Source organism: Diadema antillarum, unplaced genomic scaffold (genome assembly GCF_040938485.1).
Source record: "Diadema antillarum isolate AM-2024a unplaced genomic scaffold, OU_Dant_1.0 scf00000011, whole genome shotgun sequence".
Lineage (NCBI taxonomy): Eukaryota > Metazoa > Echinodermata > Echinoidea > Diadematoida > Diadematidae > Diadema > Diadema antillarum.
Window position 1 is genome coordinate 1048999 of NW_027270900.1, and position 25093 is coordinate 1074091.

Below are 25093 nucleotides of genomic sequence, written 5' to 3' on the forward strand. Positions count from 1 at the left end.
TTGAAAGTGGAATGGTCCAAATATAAATTTGTGATGCAAGGTAACCGTTGTCTTCAAGGTTGTTACTGTTTTTAGTGGAGCACCGATCATGAGCTTTGTTCAGGATGTAATGGCCTTTGTATTAGCAGCTCTGCCATTTTCCAGCTGAACGATCCACATAATTAAGGCCCATTTAATGTGCATCAGTGATTTCTTACATTGCATTCAGTAGCTGTATGTCAAGGGCAAAGCTTGCTAGCGAGTACAGGCCTTTGTTGTGTGTATGGGTGTTTTGTGTGTGTTGAGCGAGTCTCGGTGTGCATTGTGTGTGTGTGGATTGTGTGAGTGATTTTCTGTGTGTTAAAGTGATATCTGAATTAGGCCTATCATGTGTACAAGCTATTGTAGCCATGCAAGGCAAGAAGTCAGGAAATGCCATTAAAATGCAGATATACACTCTCAAATATCCATGCATATGATATGGGTATGTGTATGTAGCTTTTATAGTGCTGTTATACAACTGTAAATGCATCAGTTCTCTTTGATATACCGTAAAACGGGGTGAATAGGGACAAATTTAAAGTTATTATGATTGTATTTTTTTTCATGCAGCCCAGAGACTCAATCTTATGTGGGGATTTTATGTCCACCTAAAATACCTTTAATTTGGTATTGTGAAAAAAAAAAAATATTTGGGAGAAAAGTATGTTTTTTGATAAAATGATGCTGTCCCTATTGACCCCAAATTTGGGGTCAACAGGGACAACACTATTTTTGATCCAAAAAAAGCTGTTTGGAGGCATTTTTTTTTCAATCCATCCAATGAATTGGATTAAGGGAACAACTACAGAGTTTAAAAATGATATACAAACATTTAAGAGCAATCTATTGCATTAATAAATCAATCTTTAACAAAAATTGCAACAGCCCAACAATATTAGCTAATATGAAAAAATGTGACCCATCAGGTCAAAGGTTAAGATTGAAAAGTAGGTCAAAACTTTACTAATCCATTGAATTGCACTCAAATATTAACCCACTTCTTCTTGTAGTGGCATATCATGATGTACAATCTTATTCATACACTCTAAATTCAGTGTAACTTGACTCTTATGATGTCGGGGATATTTTGGGAGTTCTTACAACAATTATAAGCTGGCACCTATAGTATGGGTCTGACCCAAACAGATGTGTTATTGGCATTAAAACATGCAGAAGACAGAGAAAAGGGTCATGAAATACAAGTGGAAAAGTCCTAGCCTGTCTTAGGCAGTGAAAAAAATTCCCAAGAGGGTGGGTGGGGCCGGGGTTCCCATACCCTTCCTCCCCAAGTTAGGGTTAAGACAGCAAAGTTCACTCTCATCTATGCATACAAAAGTGAAGCCACATATCCAAAGATCTTATTGCTCTCTTGTCAAGAGATTTAGAATAAAAATTCACACTTTTGGAAATAGCTGGACATAACAAACATTTCAGAGCAATTTATGACATTGTAATAGTTAATCACACAGAAAATTTAAAGGGCCAATCAAACGACACCATGGTGTCCCTATTCACCCCAGTCTAACTGATTTTTTGCCCAAGAGAAGAAAAAATGTGCTGTCACAAATTCCTGTAGGAATAATTATTTCATATTTAAAGGTGTGTTGTAGGACCTAATAGGCTAGATCCATGAACATTTTCAGCGAATTTCATTAATCAATGGCCACAGGAGCAGAAAAGTTTTGACCGCCCTGATTTTTTTGTGATTTTTTGAAAACTTTTTATTTGGACCTCCTGTACCCTTTAAAAAATTTTTCACATCAGGAGGACCACTTTCTGGACACTGTTGGATGGTCCTTCCATCCTGTGATAAAAGTAGGAAAAAAAGTTCAAGCAAATATGAAACATGCACATTCCAAAAACTTTTCTCGGTTTTGTCCCTATTCACCTCGCCGTCCCTATTCACCCCGTTTTACGGTACGATACATTGCACTCCCTTCTTAAAAAATTAATTAATTAATTAATAAAATTTATCATGGATATCTTAACCTACCATGTAGGCCCTATATCTTGCATTAAAATCTTTACTGAGAGCACATCATTAAAATTATCAATCATAAATTTTAGGGTTTGGTGGGTTCTTTTTTTTATAGAAAATCATTGTTTGCTGGTCACCAAATGATCATCGATCGATCTCCACCATGGGCATTTAAATCATGAGTGAAATACCTCTATTAGCCAGTGTTTTAAGTTCAGAAAATAACCACCTAAGTTACCCCTCCTCCCCCTCTGGTTATATCAGCAGATCACAGTAGTGAAATGTGAGGAAAAACAGACAATTTGTTCCAAAGTTATGAATCTTCAAAATTTTGGTCAAATCCCTGCGCCGTCATTGCTGAGAAAAAAAGTTTAGAGCAATTGTTGATATCACAGGGTACTTATAGTGGAACAGTGTAAAGAAGAATAAAAAGAGATTTTAACAAATTTCATTAATTTTTCAATGAAAAGTATAAGTTATGCTCCTGTGATTTGTTACTGACCTATGTTGTGGGTAATATCATTCGCCCTGTTTGTGAAGGTGGTAAGTCAAGTGCTATTCCATTATGCTAAAAAATTTTTTAAAAGATGTTCACAGTGTGTAACAAGGAAGTTCTCTGCACCTACACAAGTGACGCCACATTGAGATGCACAGATCATGAAATGTTTTTGTACTTTCCTATATAAATTGTGATTGAATTTGCCATTAGATTAGATGCGCAGCTCGTAAAATTTATCTGTCGGATTGTGTTCAAACACATACCCCTGATCTGTACGTCAGCGTCACCTCACTTCCGTGTGCCAAAATGTCTGTCTGATCAAGGTTAATTCTTCTGTAATGTTCCTTTATACTGCGGGTGCCATGCTTATTACAACTGTTAATTGTGACACATTAATGCGTGTGATCTGTATGGTAACTCTTTGACTACACTGAATGCAGTGTAGGATGATGACTTGGCTTAATCGGTACTAGCATGTCTGCCTTCAGATCCACAGGACCTGGATTCGATTCCCGACTCTAACTGAGAAATGTTGTGTGAAATCATATTGTCCCTTGTAGTAAGAAGCAGAACACTCTCTCTCTCAGATACGACATAAAATGGAGGTCCCGTGTGTCAGATACCCCTTTCAGTAACTCCTCTGGCTCGGGCCAGGCCCGAGCTAAGTCATACAATTTTGAGTTTATGAATGGGTTGGGCCAAAGTGGCCCGCGCCAGGAGCGGGCTATTTTGGCGCTGCCGAAGCTAGCACCACAGGCGCGGGTCAGGCGCGGGCCTGGTGCCGATCAAAGAGTTTATGAATGATAGCAGCGCCAGGCTTGGGCCAAAAGTTACAAATACTGTATACATCATACATTTCACGAGTCTAGATTTTTGCGAATCGGGACTTCGTAACGATTTTGCGAGTGGTTAAATTCGCGATCATGAAGTCCTGTACTGAACGGATAAGTGTACACGCGTGCATCACATTCATGTCGGGATCAGAGTCTATATTTTCGCGTGTCTTTAATTTTGCGAATAGCACCAGACTCACGAAATTCGCGAAAATAAAAACTTCGCGAAATATTCGGCTTATACAGTACCTGGCCATGCCCTCTGCCGGAGTGCGCGTTCAGTTACCATGGTAGTTATATCCCTTACGTGGCCGAGTTCATGAATGGGTCATCATAAAAGTAGCGCGGCTCTGCTATAGTTACTGAACGCAATTTTTACTGCTTGGCGCGGGCCAAATTAGCTCAGGCCAGGAGCTGGCCAAAAATGCATGAGTTACTGAAAGAGGTATAAGAGTCACAACTCATGCTCATAAAAGATTCCGCTTCATTCATTCATCGCAAAGAGCACAATGCATAAATCCCAGTGAAGTAGTCCCCTCTCACATCCAACTAGACCAGCTAGTAAAGCTGAATATGGGCTATACCTGCCATTTTCTCAGACTGTGGAAAATGAAACAAACAAACAAACAAACAAACAAGCAAGCAGGAAGTATCTGCACAGGAAGCCTAAAACATACATTTTGTAAGTGGTGATGGTGTATACCATCCAAATGAGTGCTAATTATGACCCTGACTGGAATAGTAGTTGATTGACTTTAGCAACCGTCATCTTCTGACAATCAATAACACAGAATGTGTGTACACTACAAAATAAGTACTTGTATGTTTGATATGACTCTACTTACTTTATTCTACCCCAATTGTGGCAGTGATGTATCTAATCTAAAAACGTAAGAGATGAAATGATCAAGAAACATAATATATTTCAGATGTTATCTCAAAATGTCATCCCACACTGACAAGTCTTCTCCTATTATGAGGTACATGTGGCAACATGAGGATTTCTTATGAAGACATTGCTACCATCAGTATATCATGTAGATTATTAAATGAATGAGCAATAAGTTGTATGTGTGTAATGTACACTGTATGGATGTAATCATTTGTATTATATCATGTAACATAACAGTCAAGATAGTATAGAAATCATACACTGCATTTAGCAGCAAAACATATTTCATTTTTAAACATTCAAGTTTGGTTCTCTGTGGAGGAATTCAAATTAATTTTCATTGCTGGTAACTGACTACGTGCACCTGATTTCTCGCTGTCATTCCACGTGGATTTTGCTCATTTTGGCATTGCCACAGTGTATGTCATTTTGTATGTGAACACTCTTCCCTTTGTCTTGTTCTGGGCTTGCTCATAAAATATCCATCAACTAGCTATTGATTTTTCTCGTGCAATAACTGTGCATTTGAAATTACTTGATTTATGGGTGGCCTCGACTTTGTAAAAATAGACAGGGGAACAAGAATGTATTAGATTTGTCATAATAAAGTGCTCTGCATACAAGTGCCTATTGCCAAGAAAGATTGGAGAATTGAATTATACAAGGTTGAATTCTTGCTGTTTGTTATATTTGACTACACTGTGAATAACTGTTATTGAAATTGCATGTTTGATTGATAACATTTTTTTCCCACTGCATTGTACAATTACAATTGATTGCTGCTCTTTATGTTGTGCAGTTTCATTTTGTGTATTTTCATTTTTTAAATTATGTCGTTGTCAAAGAATGACAAGGTTTGAATGATGTAGCTGCTATTTCATTGGAATGTCTTACTGTATGCAGAAATAGAGTTCTTGTGTTTTTCATGATGCAGTGACTGTGATTAAACCATACACTTTATAATTCAAATAACCATAAAATTCAGTGTTAAATGGCTAATATCATAGGAAATGGATTCTTTATTGTACAGGCAGCAGAGTAGAATGATGTATTTCACTGGAGTGGAAATAAACAGTAGTTTGATTAATTTTCCTCCTTTGATTTAGTATACTTTCCATGTTATTACAAATTGTAGTTTCCCTGTTTCCAGTTATTCAAATGATGATTGATATCAGTTGCACTAATTATGACAACAAATGTATGATTTGATGTTCATAGCTTGAATGTGGTAACTCTTTTGTCCACTTTCTTTTTTTAAGCTTGGCTGTTATCAGGCTAGTTATTATTTATTCAACCATGCAACTGCAAAATCAGTAGACATTTGAATTATTTCATATAAGTCAAGGTACTGTAGCACAGATGACTATAAAAAGGGTATACACAGTATAATTTATCCAGAATTAAAACATCTTTGCTTCCCTTAGAAGTTATATGACAGTAGTACAAACATGACAACATTCTTTCAAATAAACCTCTTATTTGATTAACAGAATTTGACACTGAAATTTTCTTTACTTGTGGTATTGTATACGGTACATCTAAATCATTCTGGTGTTAGCAGTTCGACTATCTTCTGTGTCTAATGGGATGGGACATGCAAATATGCAGGTTTTCATTAGAAGAGTGTTGTATGTACAGCTTTTGGTGTCAGTCATTTAAAGGGCTTTTTACACTTGTAAATTTTTGCTTAGCCCCGGACCAACGGTGGGGCTAAGGGGGGGCCTTAGCCCCACCGTTGGTACGGGACTATCCTTAGCCCACTTTCTGTTTACACTCGTTTTTGCCAAAGTGGGCTAGCCCCACCGAGAGTACGGTACTATCTGGCCCTGCAAAATAGCAGGGGTTAGCACCGCAATTGCGGTGCCAAGCAAGTGAGTGTAAACAGAACGAAAAAATAATCCTGGGCTAAGCGACGGAGACGAAGTCCGACCCTCACTGACCAATCAGAAACGAGGCAATCAAGTGCTGCCGCAGCGTGCGTGTACGTGTACAGTACACAGCGTAATTATGAATATTCATGTGGTTTGGAAAGTCCGGGGCTAAGAAATACGAGTGTAAAAAGGTCTGTTTTCTCCTTAGCCCCGGACAAGAGATAGTACGGGACTAATTGGCGAGTGTAAAAAGCTGAAAAAATTGGTACGGGACTAACGATAGTCCTGGGTCAGAGAAAGTCCGGGGTTAAGAATCACAAGTGTAAAAAGCCCTATTGCAAAAGAAAATTTATTTAATCTAACACCTCCAAGGTTTATAATGAGAAGATTACCATAGCATTAGGCAGGTTTGGCAGTAAAGATTACCATCTACAACATAGGATAAGAAAACTGAATACTCAAAGAAAATTGAGATACAGACCGAGGCGTTTGCTGTTTTCAAAATTAGACATCATGTGATCTATAAAATTTGGTAAGCTGGAAGGATTATTGCCGTGCATTGCTGTTTAGTATTGGTGTGTTGTACAGACAGCTAGATTTTGTTTGTTCAGTTTTATATGTAATAGTGTAATTCAGCATCAGCCTCAGCCACAAAACTGTACCAAAAATGTATATAATCATGCGATATATTGACTCAAGAAGACTGTAGGAAAAGAGTGATGCTACAAGGCCCCTCAGAGTTCTCGTACGTTTCAGTATATTTGTGCGCGTAAAAATTAATATCTTCATTTGAGCAAATGAATCTTGGAAAGTCAACACAGAGTGCATGCCCAAATCACAAGCAGACTGCCCCGAACAAAATATTTCAGTAGTTCCTTCAAGACAGAATGTTAGAATGTAAGCACGCATGAATATGAGGCAGGCAAATGTATTGATGAGGAAATGTGTGACATATTGTTTATCATATAAGGAACAACAAACTTGTATGAAATGTCAAGATGTGCACATATGCCAGAGGGAACTTTAATATTAATGTTGAAGAGCATTTACAGTATTAGTTAGATCACATACTGGGCATCTTCCGAATAGTTGGGGGGGGGGGGATGGAGAAAGAAAGAAGTACAATGTAATCTTCATATCCATTTGCTGGTCTGATACAGGCAGCTAATTCATCTTTCCTTCTTTTTTTTCCTCCGTTAGTGAAATATACATTTTTCCTGCCTGAATGTAAAATTTTACTTGCCCTGGGCCACTGGGCATTTGGACTGTTGTAGAGTTCAGTGCTACTACACATTACACCTTGTCTGCGATGTTAAAGTGTGCCGACACTTCATTAAAAGCTGTACTTTGTGAGACGCAGTTAGCCCCGAGGGCAGTGGATTCACCTGTCCCATAATGTGGTAAAGATGACAGAAGCACACGCACAAACAGACAGACAAACAGACGTGTACACGCACACTCTAGCTTACACTTTTCTGCATGTTCATGCGCTAATGCACATGAAAGTCGTCGTCATTCCGCCTGTCACTCCGTGCAGTGTTGAAGACACAGGTAGTGGGGGAAAGACTGAGCGCTTAAAGAGCTTAACTATTGTTGATTCAACATCTGTGACTAACAGGAAAGGCAAACACTGAAATGATTCCTGCCCAGTCTATTTCTGTCCCCAATTCATTATTAATGAGACAGAAAATTGAGGAGAGATAGTCATAGACAAGAGCTAGTGTCACAGAAAGACAGACAGGGACAGACAGAGAAAAAGAGGGAGGAGATATGATATATTGATAGCAGGCGAGGTAACAAGATGTAGACACATAAAAAAAGAATTGTGTTACAGTGAAAGAAATCAAAATGGAAAGGAAAACATATACTTGTACTTGTTGAGAAGAAGAAAAATGCTGATGGCAAAGCAGCAAGTATCATAGAAATATTTTTAAGATATATCTTCCCTCCCTCCATGAAAAAAAGTATATATCATATTGAAGTATGATTTTGATAACAATTCATTTTGAAACTATTTACAACCCTTGAATCAACAATTCATAGGTTTATCAATTATTAGTTTATTGGACAAATCTTTTTAGGTGAAATGAATTTGAATTTGATGCAGGCTAGTAGGACAAAAAAAAATATTGCAATGCAAACACTTTGATGATTGAATTACTGACAGGATACTATTTATATATGAGAAAAAACAACAACAAAGATCAAATTGGTCCCATATCCATGTTTGGTTGTTTTACATCACATTGTCTTCAGCAAGTGAATGAGAAAGAGTCCCTGTAACCAGAAGTTTATGGAAATTTGCATCATAGTAAAATATTCACACAAATTTCAGCCACTTCTTTTTAAGTTAAAAGTAGAGTCATTGATATTGAACTTGAGATAAAATGTATTTCAAAGTGATTGTACATAAAATGCATACAAATGGGATCATAGAGTTTGAGAATGAGTGATACTGTAAAACAAGGAATGTTCACATGCATTTTAATTTCGCGAATTTCGCGAGCACCAAGATTCGCGAAATTAAAATGCACGTGAAAGTTCTTGTCTACACTGTATGCATTGAATGCCGGTGGCAATTCGCGAAAATTTCATGCCGCGAAAAAGGCCATTGGCTGCAATTTGCGAAAATTTGATGCCGCGAATATATGTTTTACAGTAGTCATTTTGAGAATATCTGACTCATACAAAGATCTGTGCATATACATTCATCTGTGGTTCATCTTGATATCTATCTATCTATAGATCTATCTATATAATGAATAGATAAATATGTGTGTGTGTGTGTTTGTGTGTGTGTGTGTGTGTAGAGAGAGAGATATATATATATGTGACACATCTTGAAGTATGTTGAGTAAAAAGAGGAATATGACTAAACTGTGACACACAGATCCCAGAGGATGCGAGTAATGAGTATGATGTTTAAGGCATGTGCCCACGAATCTTAAAGTACCTATCAAACGCTCAATTTCTCTGAGCTTCTCTTTTTTTCACGAACAGTCCACATTGCACCACCATCGATGTTATCGACTATCTATTTCTCCCGTAGTTTGCAAAGTGCATCATGTTGTCGGCCCTACACATGGTGCAGTCGCAGATGCCTTTTGCATTTGTATTTGACAAAATGTCAGAGGCAGTGTGGCAGTAGAGCAAATATTGCTAAACAAATTACGCCAAGGTTCCCCATCGAAACAGATGGTTGCGTGTGACAGCCAGTCGGCTGAAATAGCGCGGTGACCCGGTTTCTCTGAAAAAGGAAATTGTTATCGTTATTGATTGATTTTGTGGTGATGAAATTGACACTATTGTTACTCCATGGCCCTTCTAAATACAGTCAAACTCGGATACCTCGAATTCGTCGGGACTGAAGAAAATGGTTCGACGTACGCGAATTTCGAGGTACGCGTACGTCGAATTTTCTTCGACTTATCCAATGTTTATCGATGTTCGACGTTTATCGATGTTCAACATGGTGTCTGTTATAGTGCCTATTGATTATTTGCATGCTTGTCAATTTGAATTGAATCAACTTTTATATGAATGAATTGAGTGAAAATCGGAAATGAAATCAAAATTTCAGAAATAAAGATTTTGGTGGCCCGATCGCGCCACCAAAAAAAGAAAAAAAAAAGTCGGATGTTTGCCTTTACTTTTGAAAATGAACAGCGGTAACAATCGGCTACGTAAGATGCTAAAATAAAGGTCAGAGGTTTGCGTTTAATTGTGGAAATGAATGACGGTAATATTCGACTCGGTATGATACTAAAATAAATGTCGGATGTTTGCTCATACTTTTGGAAATGAATAACGATATAAGACTCAGCTCCGTATGGTGCTAAAACTAATGTTAGATATTTGGTTTTGCGTTCGGAAATGATAAGGATAACATTCGGCTCCGGAAGACGCTGAAATAAATGTCGAATTTTTGCTATGACGTTCGGAAATGAAAAACAATAACATTCAACTCCGTACGATGGTTAAATAAATGTCGGATGTTTCCTTATACTTTCGAAAGTAAATAGCAATAGCATTCGGCTCCGGAAGATGCTAAAATAGATGTCAGATGATCGTTGTTATGTTCGGAAGAAAATAGCAGTAATATTCTGCTCCATCATGTCCATATGATGCTAAAATAACTGTATGATGTTTGCTTTTAAATTTCGAAATAAATAACAGTAACATTCAGCTGCGTTTAATGGTAAAATTAATGTTTGATGTTTGCTTTGACGTTCGGAAAAGAGTAACAATAATATTCAACTCCTGACAATGATGAAATAAATGCTGGATGTTTGCTTTTACGCTCGAAACTAAATTGCAATAACATTTAGCTCCGGAAGATGCTAAAATAAATGTTGAATGTTTGCTTTGATGTTCTGAAGTGAATAACAATAATATTCAACTCCGTACGCTGATAAAATAAATGCCGGATGTGTGCTTTTACGTTCGAAAGTAAATGTCAATAGCATTCAGCTCCGGAAGATGCTAAAATACAATCATGTCGAATGATTGCTTTTACGTTTGGCATATTTTTTTGGAAGTGAACTGCAGTAACATTCTGCCCCATACGATGATTAAAAAATATTGGATATTTGCTACGGTACATTTCGAAATAAATATCACTAACATTCAGCTATACGTTTCATGGTCCAAAATGTCTGATGTCTGCCTTGACGTTCAAAAATGAAAAACAGTAACATTCGGCTCCGTGCGATGATAAAATAATTGTCAGATGATTCATTTCACTTTCGGAAGTGGACAGCAGTAACATTCGGCTCCGTTCGATAATGAAATCAATGTCGGATGTTTGAAATGAATAACGGTAATATTCTGCTCCGTACGATGCAAAAATAAATAACAGATTGTTGCTTTATCATTTGGAAATGATTAATGGTATTAATCTGCTCAGTTAGATGCTAAAACAAATAGCGGATGTTTGCTTTCACGTTTGGAAATGGATTAGGATAGTATTCAGCTCCGTAAGATTCTAAAATGAATGTCGCTTGTTTGCTTTTACATTTAAAAATGAATAACGGTAACTTTCGGCATTTTACAATGCTAAAACAAATGTCGGATGCTAACAAATGTCAGCAAATCCTCCCATTTTCTCATTTCAAACGTAAGTTTTGACCTCAATATATGGGCATCAACTTTTATAATAATCTCTACACCTATTTGTCAAATCTTTAAACACAGAGTAAGATGATTGAATTTTCTATTCATTTGTTTTAGACATGGGCATCTGTATCACTTCAATAATGCTACATATTAATTTGTCTATATTTAGTAGGACCGATTTCGTTTTTCTAATGTTTTTCCTGATTTTTTTTTTGTCGCCAGATTTTACTTTCGACCACCAGAAAATAAAAATCAATGATATTGGTGGCCCGATAAAACTTAGTGCGGAGCCCTGTGTATTCTATTCTTCATTGTGATCGGCCTATACTTCCAGATTTTCATAATCGCATTGCTGGAAAAAAAAAAGTTTCAGTGCTTGCGTTCTCGGGGAAGTAAACTTCGTGAAAGGCAAAAAAAAAATAGTTTAAGAAAAGGCACTACGAGGGAGATTGATGTTTTGACAGTGGAGCGTGATTAATGGCAAAGATATAACTGTCAACGTAAGCAGGTGCGCCCCGACGGTTGGGAAATCTACGCGCACGGTATGACTGTCTCGATCAAAAATCAAAACACAGTGGTTAAAGAAAAGCAAATGATGAGGCAGCGCGTAGTGCTATCGTAAAGCACTCCATTGGCACGGGTGCTATTGTGCATACCATGTACGTGTGTTGGTATTAGGTGTTGGGGATTTTCCTTGTCAGCTGTGTATCGGGTATTTCTTCTTGGGCGCGCGATTGTTCTGGTCTCAGAATATTTACAATCGAGTGTGAAAACATTTGGACATGTCTTCGCTGTCCACGCGCGCTTAATCGGAGATGCTGAGTGATGTTTGCAATTTCGATTCGAGCAACATGCTGGGAAAAACAATAAGTTAATTAAGATTGGGACATTAGATTTCCCTTCGAGGTAACCGAACTTCGAGTTATCTTTTTCGAGCTACGCGAATTTTAATACACGGAAACTCCATAGGAACAATCGGGACTTTCATTTTGCCCCCGAGGTAAGTGATATTCGGCTTATCCGACGTCGAGGTATCCGAGTTTGACTGTACATACGGAAGAGAGGAGGTACATGCCTTTGACATTACACAATTGATAAACATGGAATTTTAAAAATATTAAATTTAGTATGTGACTTCCAAATAGTTGCGCAAAGCATTTTGAAGATACAGTACTTAGCATCTGTCCTATGTAAAGAAGGGAGCAGTGCATACAATTGTTTGTACAGGTTATACTTTAGAACATTAGCGTGCAGTTCTACTGCAAAATAGGTTGGTGTATTTGCATAGGATACATTCTATAAAGTACATTCTAGAATCATATAGTGTATTTCTAGTTCTATGCAAACCACATTCTCAGAAATGTGTCAGCTATTGTTATGAAGTAATGCTTTCATTAAAAATGAATTGTATAGGGGCAGAAAGAGAAAAAAAAACATATGAAATGTTATTTTGAATACTGCCAGTATTTAAATTCTCATAAGTCATGCATTACCACAGGATGTGATATGTTGCACTTGTTAAAACTACACCACATTATCATTATACAAATTGATACATTTTTGTACTTAACATCATTGAACTGTTGTAAGCAAGTACAGTGTTCCTTTAAGAGTGCCTGTAACTGTTCATATGGAAGCAGTCTCTATGCTATGACATTTGCTCTGCATTTCCAAGGAGTTAGTCTACAAAACATATGGTGAACGTCCAGTCTCAAGTGCTAGTAGTCTCAACTTATGCTGAACTTAATACAGTACAGTGTACTGTAGCCGAAATTTGACTGTGGGTACAATGCAATAAGAATACAGAATTTGAGTGAAAAGAATATTTCAAGCTTACACAGTTGGCTGTCTATAGGTGAGATAAAACCCAAAAAATGATGCATTATTTATTTTCCTTGTGTTCCAAATAAAATTTTGCCATTTTGTCAAATTACAAACTTTATAGCGCTTTACCCTAGGTTATCAAAAATGGGTGAAAATTGTTTTTAGTGCTTTATGCAATATAGTTTTGTTGTGTTAGCTACCTTAACACAACATGAGGTGAATGTTAATACTTCAAATAAACCCCACAATTTGATTTTTTTTTTCTCTCTCTCTGATTATGCACAAGCTTCTACTGTAAAACGAGAAATGTTCACGTGCATTTTAATTTCGCGAATTTCGCGAGCGCCAAGATTCGCGAAATTAAAATGCATGCGAAATTTCTTATCTACACTATATGCATTGAAAGCAAGAGGCAATTCGCGAAAATTTCTTGCCATGAAAAAGGCCGTCGGCTCCAATTCGCGAAAATTTCGTGCCGCAAATATATCATGTTTTACAGTATACAGAACATGTATAATGTTTAGTGCCCTGCCAGAATACAGCTGGTAGTAGTGGTAGCATCTAGGCAGTTTATGCATATAATGGCTCAGCAGCAATGCTCAACAACAGCACTCGACAGTACTAGTACCCCCTACAATCTGAATTATCTGTCCACACACAAGATAAGTAATCATGGACCAAGTTTGTGCATATACATGTATATCATCTCTTTGTAATTTACTGTTTAAAAAATAGTATTTTTTGGGGGAAAAATATATGAATTTATGATGATTTTTGTAATTGTAACAGTGACCATGTCATAACAGGGATGAATTGGCATTTGGATCGGTATTGCCAATTGCGCTCAAATTTGGCCTCCATGAGTGAAAGCTGTGTGTAAGTGTACGTCTTTACGAACACAAGATGGCGCGATACAATGGCGTAACCCAGGGTATGATGATAACCTGGGTTGCAGAGTCAAAACTGCTGATCCGAATTATACGGGTGTACAGGTCATCTTGTCCATTGACAAAGGATATTTTTAACACTATGACTGTCTCTGTTAAGTTCTTTTTTTTTATCAATTTTTTTTTTCCATGCAAACGTGGGACAATTTCAACAATGACAAACATTTGTTTGGCATGTATTACATGAGGCTTTTTGTGATATTTGCAGTAGATACTTTTTCTTTGTCGTTCATTTTCGTCTTACAATTTTGTATGTCAGTGTCAGTACTGTCTGGGGCAAATTATTTTAAATAGGGTCCGACTTTTTTCTCTCTTCTTTTCTTTTTCTATCAAAACAACAGCAACAACATTTTGGTAGACCAAGTGCATGGTCTCAAAAATGTGAATCATTGAATTGATCAATGTTTGAATATTCTTTTCTCTCATCAGTGGAGGGTTTGGTCATCCCATCATTAAATCTGAGCCTCAGGACTACCCGGTCATCAAGCCAGAGCCCCAGCAGCCGTACCCCATTATCAAGGCCGAGCCGCCGGACACGTACCCCTACAGCCACCCCCACCACCCTCACCACCCGGCTGCCATGCCCTACAACGGAGGGGGCCACTACGTGCCCCCTCCTCCGGTCATCCAGACCCCGCCCCCGGAGCAGCAGAAGGTGAGCAAGAAGGTGAAGCAGGAGAAGCTGACGGACAAGCTGAAGGAGAAGAAGCCCCGCCGCAAGGTGGACCGTTTCAACGGCATGCCCGAGGAGGAGGTGGTCAAGCGCACACTGCCGGACATCCTGGTGCAAAACCTGGACATTGTCATTGTAAGTCCATCTTAAAACTTTAAAGGAGATATATACTCGGACCAGTTAAAAGTTGGGTCTGAAAAGAAAGAGTAACACTTTACCAGCACAGCAGTGAAAATTTGATCAGAATTGGATAAAGATTTAAACAGGAAAGTCATGAAATTGTGAAGTTTTGTTATTTTCACAAACAGTTTCACAAACAGTCCTTGAACTGTCAATATGATACATATAGTGAATTGATGATGTCATCACCTCACAACTTGTCATATAATGTGTACACAAAATCTTGAAAGTTTCAGATCTTTTTTATTCAATCACAATAGTGCCCCAGTTTCATATCCCAATATATCCGCATAATCATTATTTTGAAGTTAATCAGCCAGGAATAACATTGTGTTTTACACTTTTATAGCAGAAGAATTTTCATCATTCTCTTGCATACGATGGCAAATTGTGAGGTGATGACCTCATCAGCTCACTCATAAATTTGCATATTCATATTAACTGTATGAGAACTGTTTTACAAAAATTAGCAAATCTTTAAAAGTTATTTACCTCTTTACTTTTGATCAGGTTTTGATCAAATTTTCACTGTTGTGCTTATAAAAATGTACTCTCTCTCTTTTTGGACGAACTTTTAACTGGTCTGAAATTTCCCTTCACACTCTCCTCACTTACCTTTATGTCATATGATTTGGTCCGATGATGACATGCGTTATCACAGTGCCCATGATATTGCATGTAGATTCGGCTGAGCATTGGACATAAAATATACCCCAGAGAGGCTGTGTTTTAGTTTCCAAAGAAAGTATGAAAAGCGCTGTAAACAGGTAAGAAGCAATTAGTGTATGGGGATTAATGATAGTATATAATGTAGAGATTGTGTGTGAGTGAAATAACAATTATTTGACCAAGACAGGTATTTTGGTGTGGTCGCCAGACACTACTCAATCTGTCACCTGTCTTTTGATTATATTGCATATTCAAATTTTCACTGGTCCATTGTCATACATTGTATCTTGCTCATTGATCCCCCAAACTGCTTTCTAGAGGGTAACATCTACCATTAAATCCCCAAATAACACCAATTTACTTTCAGCCATAATTTTTTTTTGTCAGCCTTTTTCAGATAACCTACAATTGTAGCAAAGCAGTAAACAATTATTTTACAAGTGTAATAATAGCGAACTTTAGATTTCCGACACGAATGCCGTAAAAACCACGCAGCCTCCCCAGTTAGACAATGGAATCGGCTGTTTCTTGTATGTGCAGAACACCATTTTTGGGCCTAATTACCATCATCTTAGTGTTAACGTTGCAGGTCTAAAGCCCAACATCGTCTAGTTTGTGCAGAACTTACCTGTGGTCACACAGTATTGACCTTTAAAAAATGAGCTGAGAAAAATTAAGGTGTAGAATACTTTTTTTTTTTGCCTCATATTTTCTTCCTTACAATTTCACAGGATATTTACTTCTAACTCTTTTTGTAAGAAATGCATACTTTAATAACTAGAGGACAATTCCCACCAGTCATTTTTTTTCATGGTTGCCATGGTAGCAGCAGGTGCTGCATTCAAAGGTGTCATTCTATGTCATTTATGCAACAGGATGGTGGAACTTTTTTAAAGATAAAATGATCTTACTTGTGAATGCTTAATCCATTTATCTTTTCATGTATGTGTATTTCACTGCCTAATTACCAAATTTCCTTCCATGTGACACATTGAAAAATTCTCAATACTTCTCTGATAGCATTTATCCATTTGACTTGGGCTATCGCTTCATACATTTTTGGAGAATAAAGATGTGCGTCAGTGTTGTGTACCTGTACCTAATTGTAAATTTCCAGCATTGTATATTCGTATCCTGCATTGTATGTAAGTTGAGCATAGTGGGTACACAGAAGGCATACTCAGAGAGTGTACATTGTGGAGGCAGGCCACTGAAGTTCAAAGTTTGACCCAAATGATGTTTATTTTCATTCCACCTTGAGGGGACAGAAGTAGCCATTGTACTTTCAGCTTCCCTCCTCATATGAAGGTAACTCCTCCTTGAAGCCAAAAAAAGAAGCAAAAAGAAAAAAGTATGTGATTCTGGACAGAAAAAGAAAATATTCAGCAGACATACTTGTAACAATGTGACTGAAGCAACTGAAAATTCTGTGCTGTTAGTCCATGGGCCAAGACCTGACAAATGGGTTATTGGTACCACCTGAGGTGGCAAAACCTTTTTGGTGTCATTTTGTTTGTCGGGCATAGATATGCTTATGTATCAAGCTATGATAGCATTTCCAAATGAGTAGCTTAGTCATTATAAATGAATTTTTAACCAATTTGGTCTCGTTTTTAAATCCCTATACTTCTGAATCGAAACTAACCGCTATACAAAGAAGAGCACTGTCTTCTGTATGTCCACAGTTGTTCTGTTGTAAATGCGGTGCGCTTAGTCTTTATTCAAGGCAGCGAAGGGAATATCCAAAGGGTTATGATGTCCACAGCTGTCACGCAGTGCGCTTAGTCTTTATCTAGAACAATGTACCGTTATCATATCTAAAGTCCCTAATAAAAGGGATTATCTATACTGTTTTTGTACTACCCTCTCAACAAATACATCAGTTTTAAACAAAAATCACTCTGTTCATTTACAATATTATTTATTATAATGTATTGTAGTGTACCGGTACATTGTTTTAGCATTATCTTTCATTGTTGGATGGAAATAAAGCGACATTGGCGTGGTATTAGCGTTTTCACCGTAGCGTTTTCACCGGAAAATGATAAATAATTCAAAAATACGGTAAGATTCACGAGGAATTGCTTCTTTTTTTCTTTTTTTTTTATAGATAAAGGGCTATACACTGTATCATAAGCTTTGGATATTCCCTTCGCCGTCTTGAGTAAAGACTAAGCCCTGTGAACATCATAACCTTTGGATATTCCCTTCCCTGCCTTGAATAAAGACTAAGCACACCACGTTTACAACAGAACACCTGTGGACATACAGAAGACAGTGCTCTTCTTTGTGAAGCGGTTAGTTTCGATTCAGAAGTATAGGGAGATAAAAACGAGACCAAATTGGTTAAAAATTCATTTATTATGACTAAGCTACTCATTTGGAAATGCTATCATAGCTTGATAAGCATATCTATGCCCGACAAACAAAATGACACCAAAAAGGTTTGCCACCTCAGGTGGTACCAATATCTGGCCTGGCCCATGGACTATGTTCTGAATTCATTCTTCACCCTGCTCTCCATCAATTTGTGAGACACTATGTGGCACCTGGCTCTTATGTCATACAGAGTCCACTTTTTAAGAGGCAAACTTCAGACGGAACTCACCTTTGTTGTGTGTCAGAAAAGAAACCAAAAGCTCACATTCCTTAAGATATGGATGCACTTCTAAAAGCCAAAACATAGTACTCTGAAGGGCTCAAAATTCATCTTCCATCATTTGGAATTTGCTTCCAATACATCAAAAGGGAGTACCAAGAAACCTACCGGGCTGATGCGATTTGCCAGGATGATGAGTCGTTTTGGAGTGTTTTAAGGTCAAAAGTGTAGAATGATTTCGATTGTACATGTAGTGTACACAACTTTTATTCCGGAAGAGCCCTCCCTTTAACCTCAAGTTCAGCATTGTGGGAAGGTAGAACGTAATGTGACAATCGATCGTGCCCTTGCAATCATATTTTTCAACAAGCTGCTTGCTAGCGCGGAAGATCGATGGATATATATATCACTCTGGCCCGATTTGTTGATTACCGATATTCGATTATGAAAAATTACGTTGCAACCACAATGGGATAAACTCTGAGATTGTGGACTTTCGGTAAACCTTTTTGGCTAATATTTCACATTTTCATCATTACCCAACTGAAATTGTGGTATTACCACATTTTTCACCCATTTCTTATGCATACAAAATCGTGTACATGTACATTTTAGAGCAATAATCAACAGTTCTGCTTGCATTATATATGTAAACAATGTTTTGGCTTTGATATTCACATAATGTTTTAGAATAGAATGTTGAGAATCATCAAATATCTGTTTGATACCTTAAATGCCTTATCATATCCTGTTTCAGTGCAGAGTTGTGGCTTGATTTATAGAATGATTCAGTTTAACAGTTGCATTTGATCCTGTATACATGTATTTGTTTGCATTTCTGTGGGTTTTTTTATATACATTGTATGGGTTGAATGTGAGATTTTAAAAGTCATGCTAAATTCAAAAGCATGCTTCTACTATGTCTTACAAGTCCTTTTTCCTGTTTTTCTTTTTCTTCTTGTTCTCAGTATTAGTTATTGTTGTATCATCATTATTATTATTGATATTATTATTATTATTATTATTATTATTATTATTATTATTATTATTATTATTATTATTATTATTATTATTATAAGTGGTGTTTGAATTATTAATAGTAGTAGTAGTAGTAGTACTCATAGTAGTATTAGTGAGTAGTACTTTGTAGTACATGTAAGTAGTAGTAGTAGTAGTAGTAATAGTAGTAGTAGTAGTAGTTGTTGTTGTTGTATTTTTTCATTCAAATTTGTAATTCATTCGGAAAAGCATTTCCATGGAGTAGGATTGCATACTGAATGTTGGTTACATCTGACAAAATGATGACAGATCTGTGCATATTATGGATATTGCTCCCATGCTCCAGTGTACTTAAGATAGGCATGCCGTCTACAGTACTGTATGTATGGTATTGACCAGTGTTTCAAATTCCACATGATGTTGTTGAGTGTTGTTATGTGTCATGTACATTGAATTATTGTTTGTTTTCCCCCCCCCCCCCACCCCCTTACCCTTATCCCCAACCTTCTTTTTTTGTTCCATCATCTGAATAGATTGGTATCAACCCGGGCCTGATGGCTGCGTACAAGGGCCACCATTATGCGGGCCCTGGAAACCACTTCTGTAAGTCGCATTAATATCAGCCCGGCACAGGTTTGCCATTCATAGCTGCCGGGCGAGTAGGCAATGACGTGACATTTTGGACTGTGAATGTGTGCTTATGTGCAGATGTTCCTCATTTCCTTCTTTTGTCGAAAAAGAGCAAGCTGCGTCATGTAGGATAGGCTGCCTCAGAAATTATTGTATGGAATGTTAAAAGCAAGATGAATGTTCACAAGGTAGAGAAGAAATTGTCAACTGATTGAAAACCTTTCATTGCCAGTATGATCACCCCCAAAACAATATGGATTAATGTTACATGTCATTTTGATAAGTGGGTTGGCTTGTTAATTGCTCTTTTAGTCTTGAGTCTTGAATTCAGACCCAAGTATATTGAAGGGAAGTAGTTCATACCAACAAGACCTTAATTTATAGAGTCATATCATAGATATTCGTCTTCTGTTAAAATGCTTGGTATTGGTTGCAAGGAAAAAAACCTGTGTAAGCGTTGTACTTTGCTTGTTTTTAAGCTTCTCATCATTAGTAGGGTTATTTTATGCATGCCAACAGAACACAGTGATGTGTTTTTAGATCGATCACAGCCTCTTTGACAAGAAGAAAGTCGGCCGTGCTTCGTTCCGCATTGTTTTTAATGAATCGTTGAGTTTGCTTGCGTTAACCGTGTGGCCAATTTATCTGTTCTAATAACCCACTTTTGGCACGCTCAATTTTCTTCCAGGGAAATGCCTATACTTATCAGGCCTGGTACCGGAACCAATGACATGCATGGATGATGTAAGGTTACCTGACTTTGGCGTGGGCTTCACAAATATCGTTGGTAGGACAACAAGGGGCAGTGCGGATCTTAAAAGGTGAGCACTCAACGTAATTATGTGGATCAAATTTCAGCCAAATTACAACTAAAAAATAAAAACAAACTCCCAGTGCATGCACACACAAAAAAGGAAGTCTTATTGTTTTAAAGGGATTGTACAGTTTCGGTTGAGACCTAACTTCAGATTTCTAACATTTTTGGTGAGATAATGAGAAATCTTTTATGAAACATGAAAGAGCATGTAATTTTAAGAGGAATTCAGCATTTATTTGATGAAAATTGGTTTTGAAATGGCTGAGATATCAAAAAAAGAGTGATTCTAATGAAAGGTTGGACCCACCTTTTAATACGATCACTTTGTTTACTTTGTTTTTGGGTGCCTCAGCCATACCAAAATCGATTTTCGTCAAATAAACTTTGAATACCTCTTAGAATGGTATCCTACGTACTATTTCGTAAGTGGTTTCCTGGTATCTTGAAAAAAAGTTAATAGCCAAATTCTCATCTCCACCAATACTATACTATCCCTTTAAGGTTTTTTTTTTTTGTTTGTTTTTCTAATGGCACTTTTCTTTTATTTTTAGGAAGTAAAACTTGTTTCCCCCACATACAAGGGGAATTTCATTCTTCTGATCTGAATTGAAATTCATTAATTTTAGAAGTAGATGAAAAGAAGATGAAGGAAAGCATTGCCCTGAACGGTCTTCTCAATAGTATGACTCCTTTTGATTGTGATAAGTTGTTGATGCTCATGTAATATTTTGAAGTTTCAGGATACTCTGATAATCTATTAATTGATTTCATGTTGCAAATTGATTGCATGTTGCAACAGAGATTTCATATCAACTGTTATTTTTTGTGCAATATTTTGTACTGTTTTTGCCAAAAAATACTGCAGATGTTACGGAAAATATTGCAGATGTCATGGAAAATACTGTTTTTCCCAAATTATGCTATTACTCATGTCTATTGCAGGAAAGGTAAAAATACTGTTTTTCACCAGAAATAATATGCCTTTTCAGTCTTCAATTATTACAATGCTGTTTCTAAGGTTGACAGCACTGCTCTTTAGTGCATTGTATGTAATACACTTTGGGTGGATATCACTTCTGAGAGTTAGAATAATGTTGCAAGCATTTCATGTGTACATATTTGTTGATTGAATGGAACAGATTGAAGGGCCAACGTGCATCTGTTGCTTACAGTGGTATAAATTGTCACATAGTATTAGAATTAAAATGCAATAAATGTGCAGTCTGCACAACTTAAATGCATTGTGCTCCTTGTCGTAAAGGAAAAACGTAAATGAGGAACGTAAACGGTTTGAAAGTGTTTCCTGCAACACAAACACCTTAATGCAATGGCAGTGGCGTGTTTATTGTGACAGCCGTAGATCTGCTATGCAGTGGCGCACTTGATCGTTTATAAACATCTGTATTATCAAATATATGCCATTACCTTAATTGGCCCAGTATTCGAGATGCATGCATAATTGGAGTGTATAGCTCTGCGTACGAGATCCCCTCCGTGCTGATGGGCATGTAAAGTGTGTAAATATCTGGCTAGCAGTATATTATTTCCATGAAGAGTGTAGCTATAATTCATCATGTCACATTCTGCAGACAAACATGTTTTCAACTCAATACGACATGTTGTCTTGTGTGAATGCGTGCACGCACACACATAGACACACAGACACACACAGACACACACACACATGCACACACACACACATCAATCAAACGTCCTCGTTTGTAGAGATTTGTGTGAATAAAATTCTCATGCTCACGGTGACCAGAGTTGGTCAGAAGAGAGCAAGGATTCTATTCTATTATGATAATCAGCAGATTCTGCCAAAGTTTTCCTATACCTATATGTAAAATTGATTGAAATTTTGATACAAAAGCTAGTACCAGTAGCCATGTAGTTTGAAAGCCATTTGAATATTTCTAAATATTACCCCTGCAGATTACTGAAGAGAATGTGTAAGGATTCAACAAGAATGCATTTTGATTGAGAATTATAGCATTCTTTGAATATCAAAAAAAAAAAAAATTGAGAAAAACACTTATGTCTTTCAAAGTGGGGTATGAAGACGTCAAGCCCCCAAATTGCAAGAAATCACTCACAAGCTTTCTCCCCGTTTGAAACCCCCCCCCCCCATAATTTTATAGCGCATTGTTTACGTTATTGTGTGACCTTTAACCCCTGATGGCTGTGCTGTCTTACCCCAGGAAAGAGATCAAAGAGGGGGCAAAGATTGTCGTCGAAAAGATTCAGAAGTACCGGCCACTCATTGCTTGTTTTAATGGCAAGGGCATCTATGAGATCTACAGTGGTAAGAAGGATTTCGAAGTCGGCCGTCAGCCAGAAACCATCCCTGGAACAGAAACAGTGAGTATCAGCAGTTTTTTTCATACCTTCACGTCCAAGATGCCACAAGCACTCCATTTTTTTTTTCTACAAGAAAAAAAAAATAATAGTAAAACAAGGAAATATAGAATAAAAGAAGGAAAAAGAATTATGAATTTAAAATCATTTTTTGAAATATGTATTGAGGTCTTTCCGATTTTACCTCTTTCGATTCATGCCTGTATGACTGCTTACTTCATTGTGGGGTATGAATTTGTTTGCTTGTGTGGAGAATGTAATGTTGACTGCGTACTTTGTGTATTTCCCTGGTGGCGTATGAATAGAAATTATGTTTGCCTGTGCCAGCGAATTCCTCAAAGGATTTGTATGTGCTTCTGTGTTATACCTTGTTATTTGCTTTCTTTTTTTTCTTTTTCTTGGAATATAGTTTAACTCTCTTCAGTGTCAAATTATTGAAGTACTCTATACATGCAGATGACATATTTGGCATTTTTTATTTTGTCGAGAAATCGGGCAAGGCCGCAGTTAAAGACTTCTTCATCAAAAACGTGATCACAATTTAATATCGGTGGCATTGCTTTCAGACATTTAGAATTAACTTGCGTACCAAATATCCACCAGAGATGCTGGATATTTCTACAATAATGTGGTAGTGAGTATATCATATTTCTCTCTTGTTTGCTTCCGAAGGTCGTCTATGTGATGCCTTCATCCAGTGCACGTTGCTCTCAGTTTCCGAGAGCCCAAGACAAAGTCCCCTTCTACATCACACTGAAAGAACTAAGGGACAAACTAAAAGGCACTCCCCTCTCGGAGATCAGGAGACCTCCGATTGAAACGATGCCTCCCACACCCGTCAAGTCAAAGAGTAAGAAGAAACAACAGCAACAGCAGCAGCCGACGGATCAGCACATGCAACAGCAGCAACATCCGCCGCAAGCACAGCAGCAGCTGCCCCCGCCAGCTCCGGTCCCCCACCACCCGGGAGTGAAGACGGAACCGGTGGACGGAGCATTCCACGGCAGTATGGGGGGTTGCGGGTTCCCCAACCCCATGCACGGGGGAGTCGAGATCAAGAGGGAGCCGGGCATCGACAGGCCATGTATGCCATCAAATCCACCGCCTTACTACCACCACATATCCCAGCCACAACCACAGATCATGTCCCCTCCCACACCCCAGCAGATGGGGGTGGGCGGGGCGGGGTTCACCCCGATGCAGAGGTCCGAGAACTCTTTCAGCGTGAAGCAGGAGGCCGGAGACTACACGTTATGTTCATCTGGCTGGAATTCAGGTCAGAGTATGTCTGTTATTAAGCAGGAGCCCTTGTCTCATAATTACGGACACTATGATGTGCAGCATGTCCACAACCCCAGCATGCTGGACCTCATGGACGATTTCTTGGACCAAATACCGTCTATCAATAACCAGGGCATGCTGCCCGCATTACGAAACCTCCAACAGCAGCGACAAGCGACACCGCCCGGCCAAGTGCCACCACAAAGCCAACCTTTCAGCAACAACCAGTGCCCTCCGCCCGCACCTCAGCAACGTCAGCCGCAGCAGTCGCCGCCCATGCCGCCATCTCAGTCACCTGCCGCGCCCTCAGCATCAGCCCAGCCACCGCCGCCGCAGCAGCAGCCATCACCGCAGCCGTCGCAACACCAGAACATCCCCATGCCATCGTTGCAAGAGAGGTCCAGCCCCAGCAACCCGATGATGCCCGGCTTCAACCAGTCCTCCTACCAAAACTTGCCTGCAGCTGGCCACCCAGGCTACCCTCAACAGGGCCCCAACCCAGGGGGAGGGACCATGTAGAGCAGTAAGCTACCCCTACTCCCAACCCTCCAATCCAAAGTTAACAATCCAAGCAAAGGATATTTTATGAACCTTTGAAACGAACACAACCTTTCCATCAATGGTTCAAAAGTATGTTTCCAATTTTTTCTGTCTTTTTCCCCCTCAAGGTTAATCATGTTTTTCCTTAACTCACATAATGGACTTATTGTTTGCACAAGGACAGATCATCTCAAAAAGTAGATATGCTGAAGAATTGTATGTACCAAACAATCATGTGTTGCAAAATTTGTTTGCGTTGTGTTGCTTTTGTAGTGTTACATATGTGTGTCAATCATGGAGAGTATTAGTATCATTGTTAATCGGGTCACTCGTATGAATGACATTTTTATTTAAAAAGAATGATCCG

At 38.1% G+C, this 25093-nt stretch overlaps 1 protein-coding gene across 2 annotated transcripts in view; it reads left to right on the plus strand.

The window, feature by feature from the left end:
• The window catches only part of LOC139720628 (uncharacterized), a 57957-nt gene extending 33243 nt beyond the window's left edge, over positions 1-24714 (plus strand). For both annotated transcript variants that reach the window (XM_071631986.1, XM_071631992.1), the window contains exons 3-7: positions 14410-14788; positions 19634-19703; positions 20419-20551; positions 22749-22908; positions 23578-24714. In XM_071631986.1, the coding sequence (XP_071488087.1) occupies positions 14410-14788; positions 19634-19703; positions 20419-20551; positions 22749-22908; positions 23578-24705 (1870 nt within the window). In that variant the 3' untranslated portion in view covers positions 24706-24714. The remainder of the gene's footprint in view (positions 1-14409; positions 14789-19633; positions 19704-20418; positions 20552-22748; positions 22909-23577) is intronic.
• Positions 24715-25093: the final 379 nt, after the last annotated feature.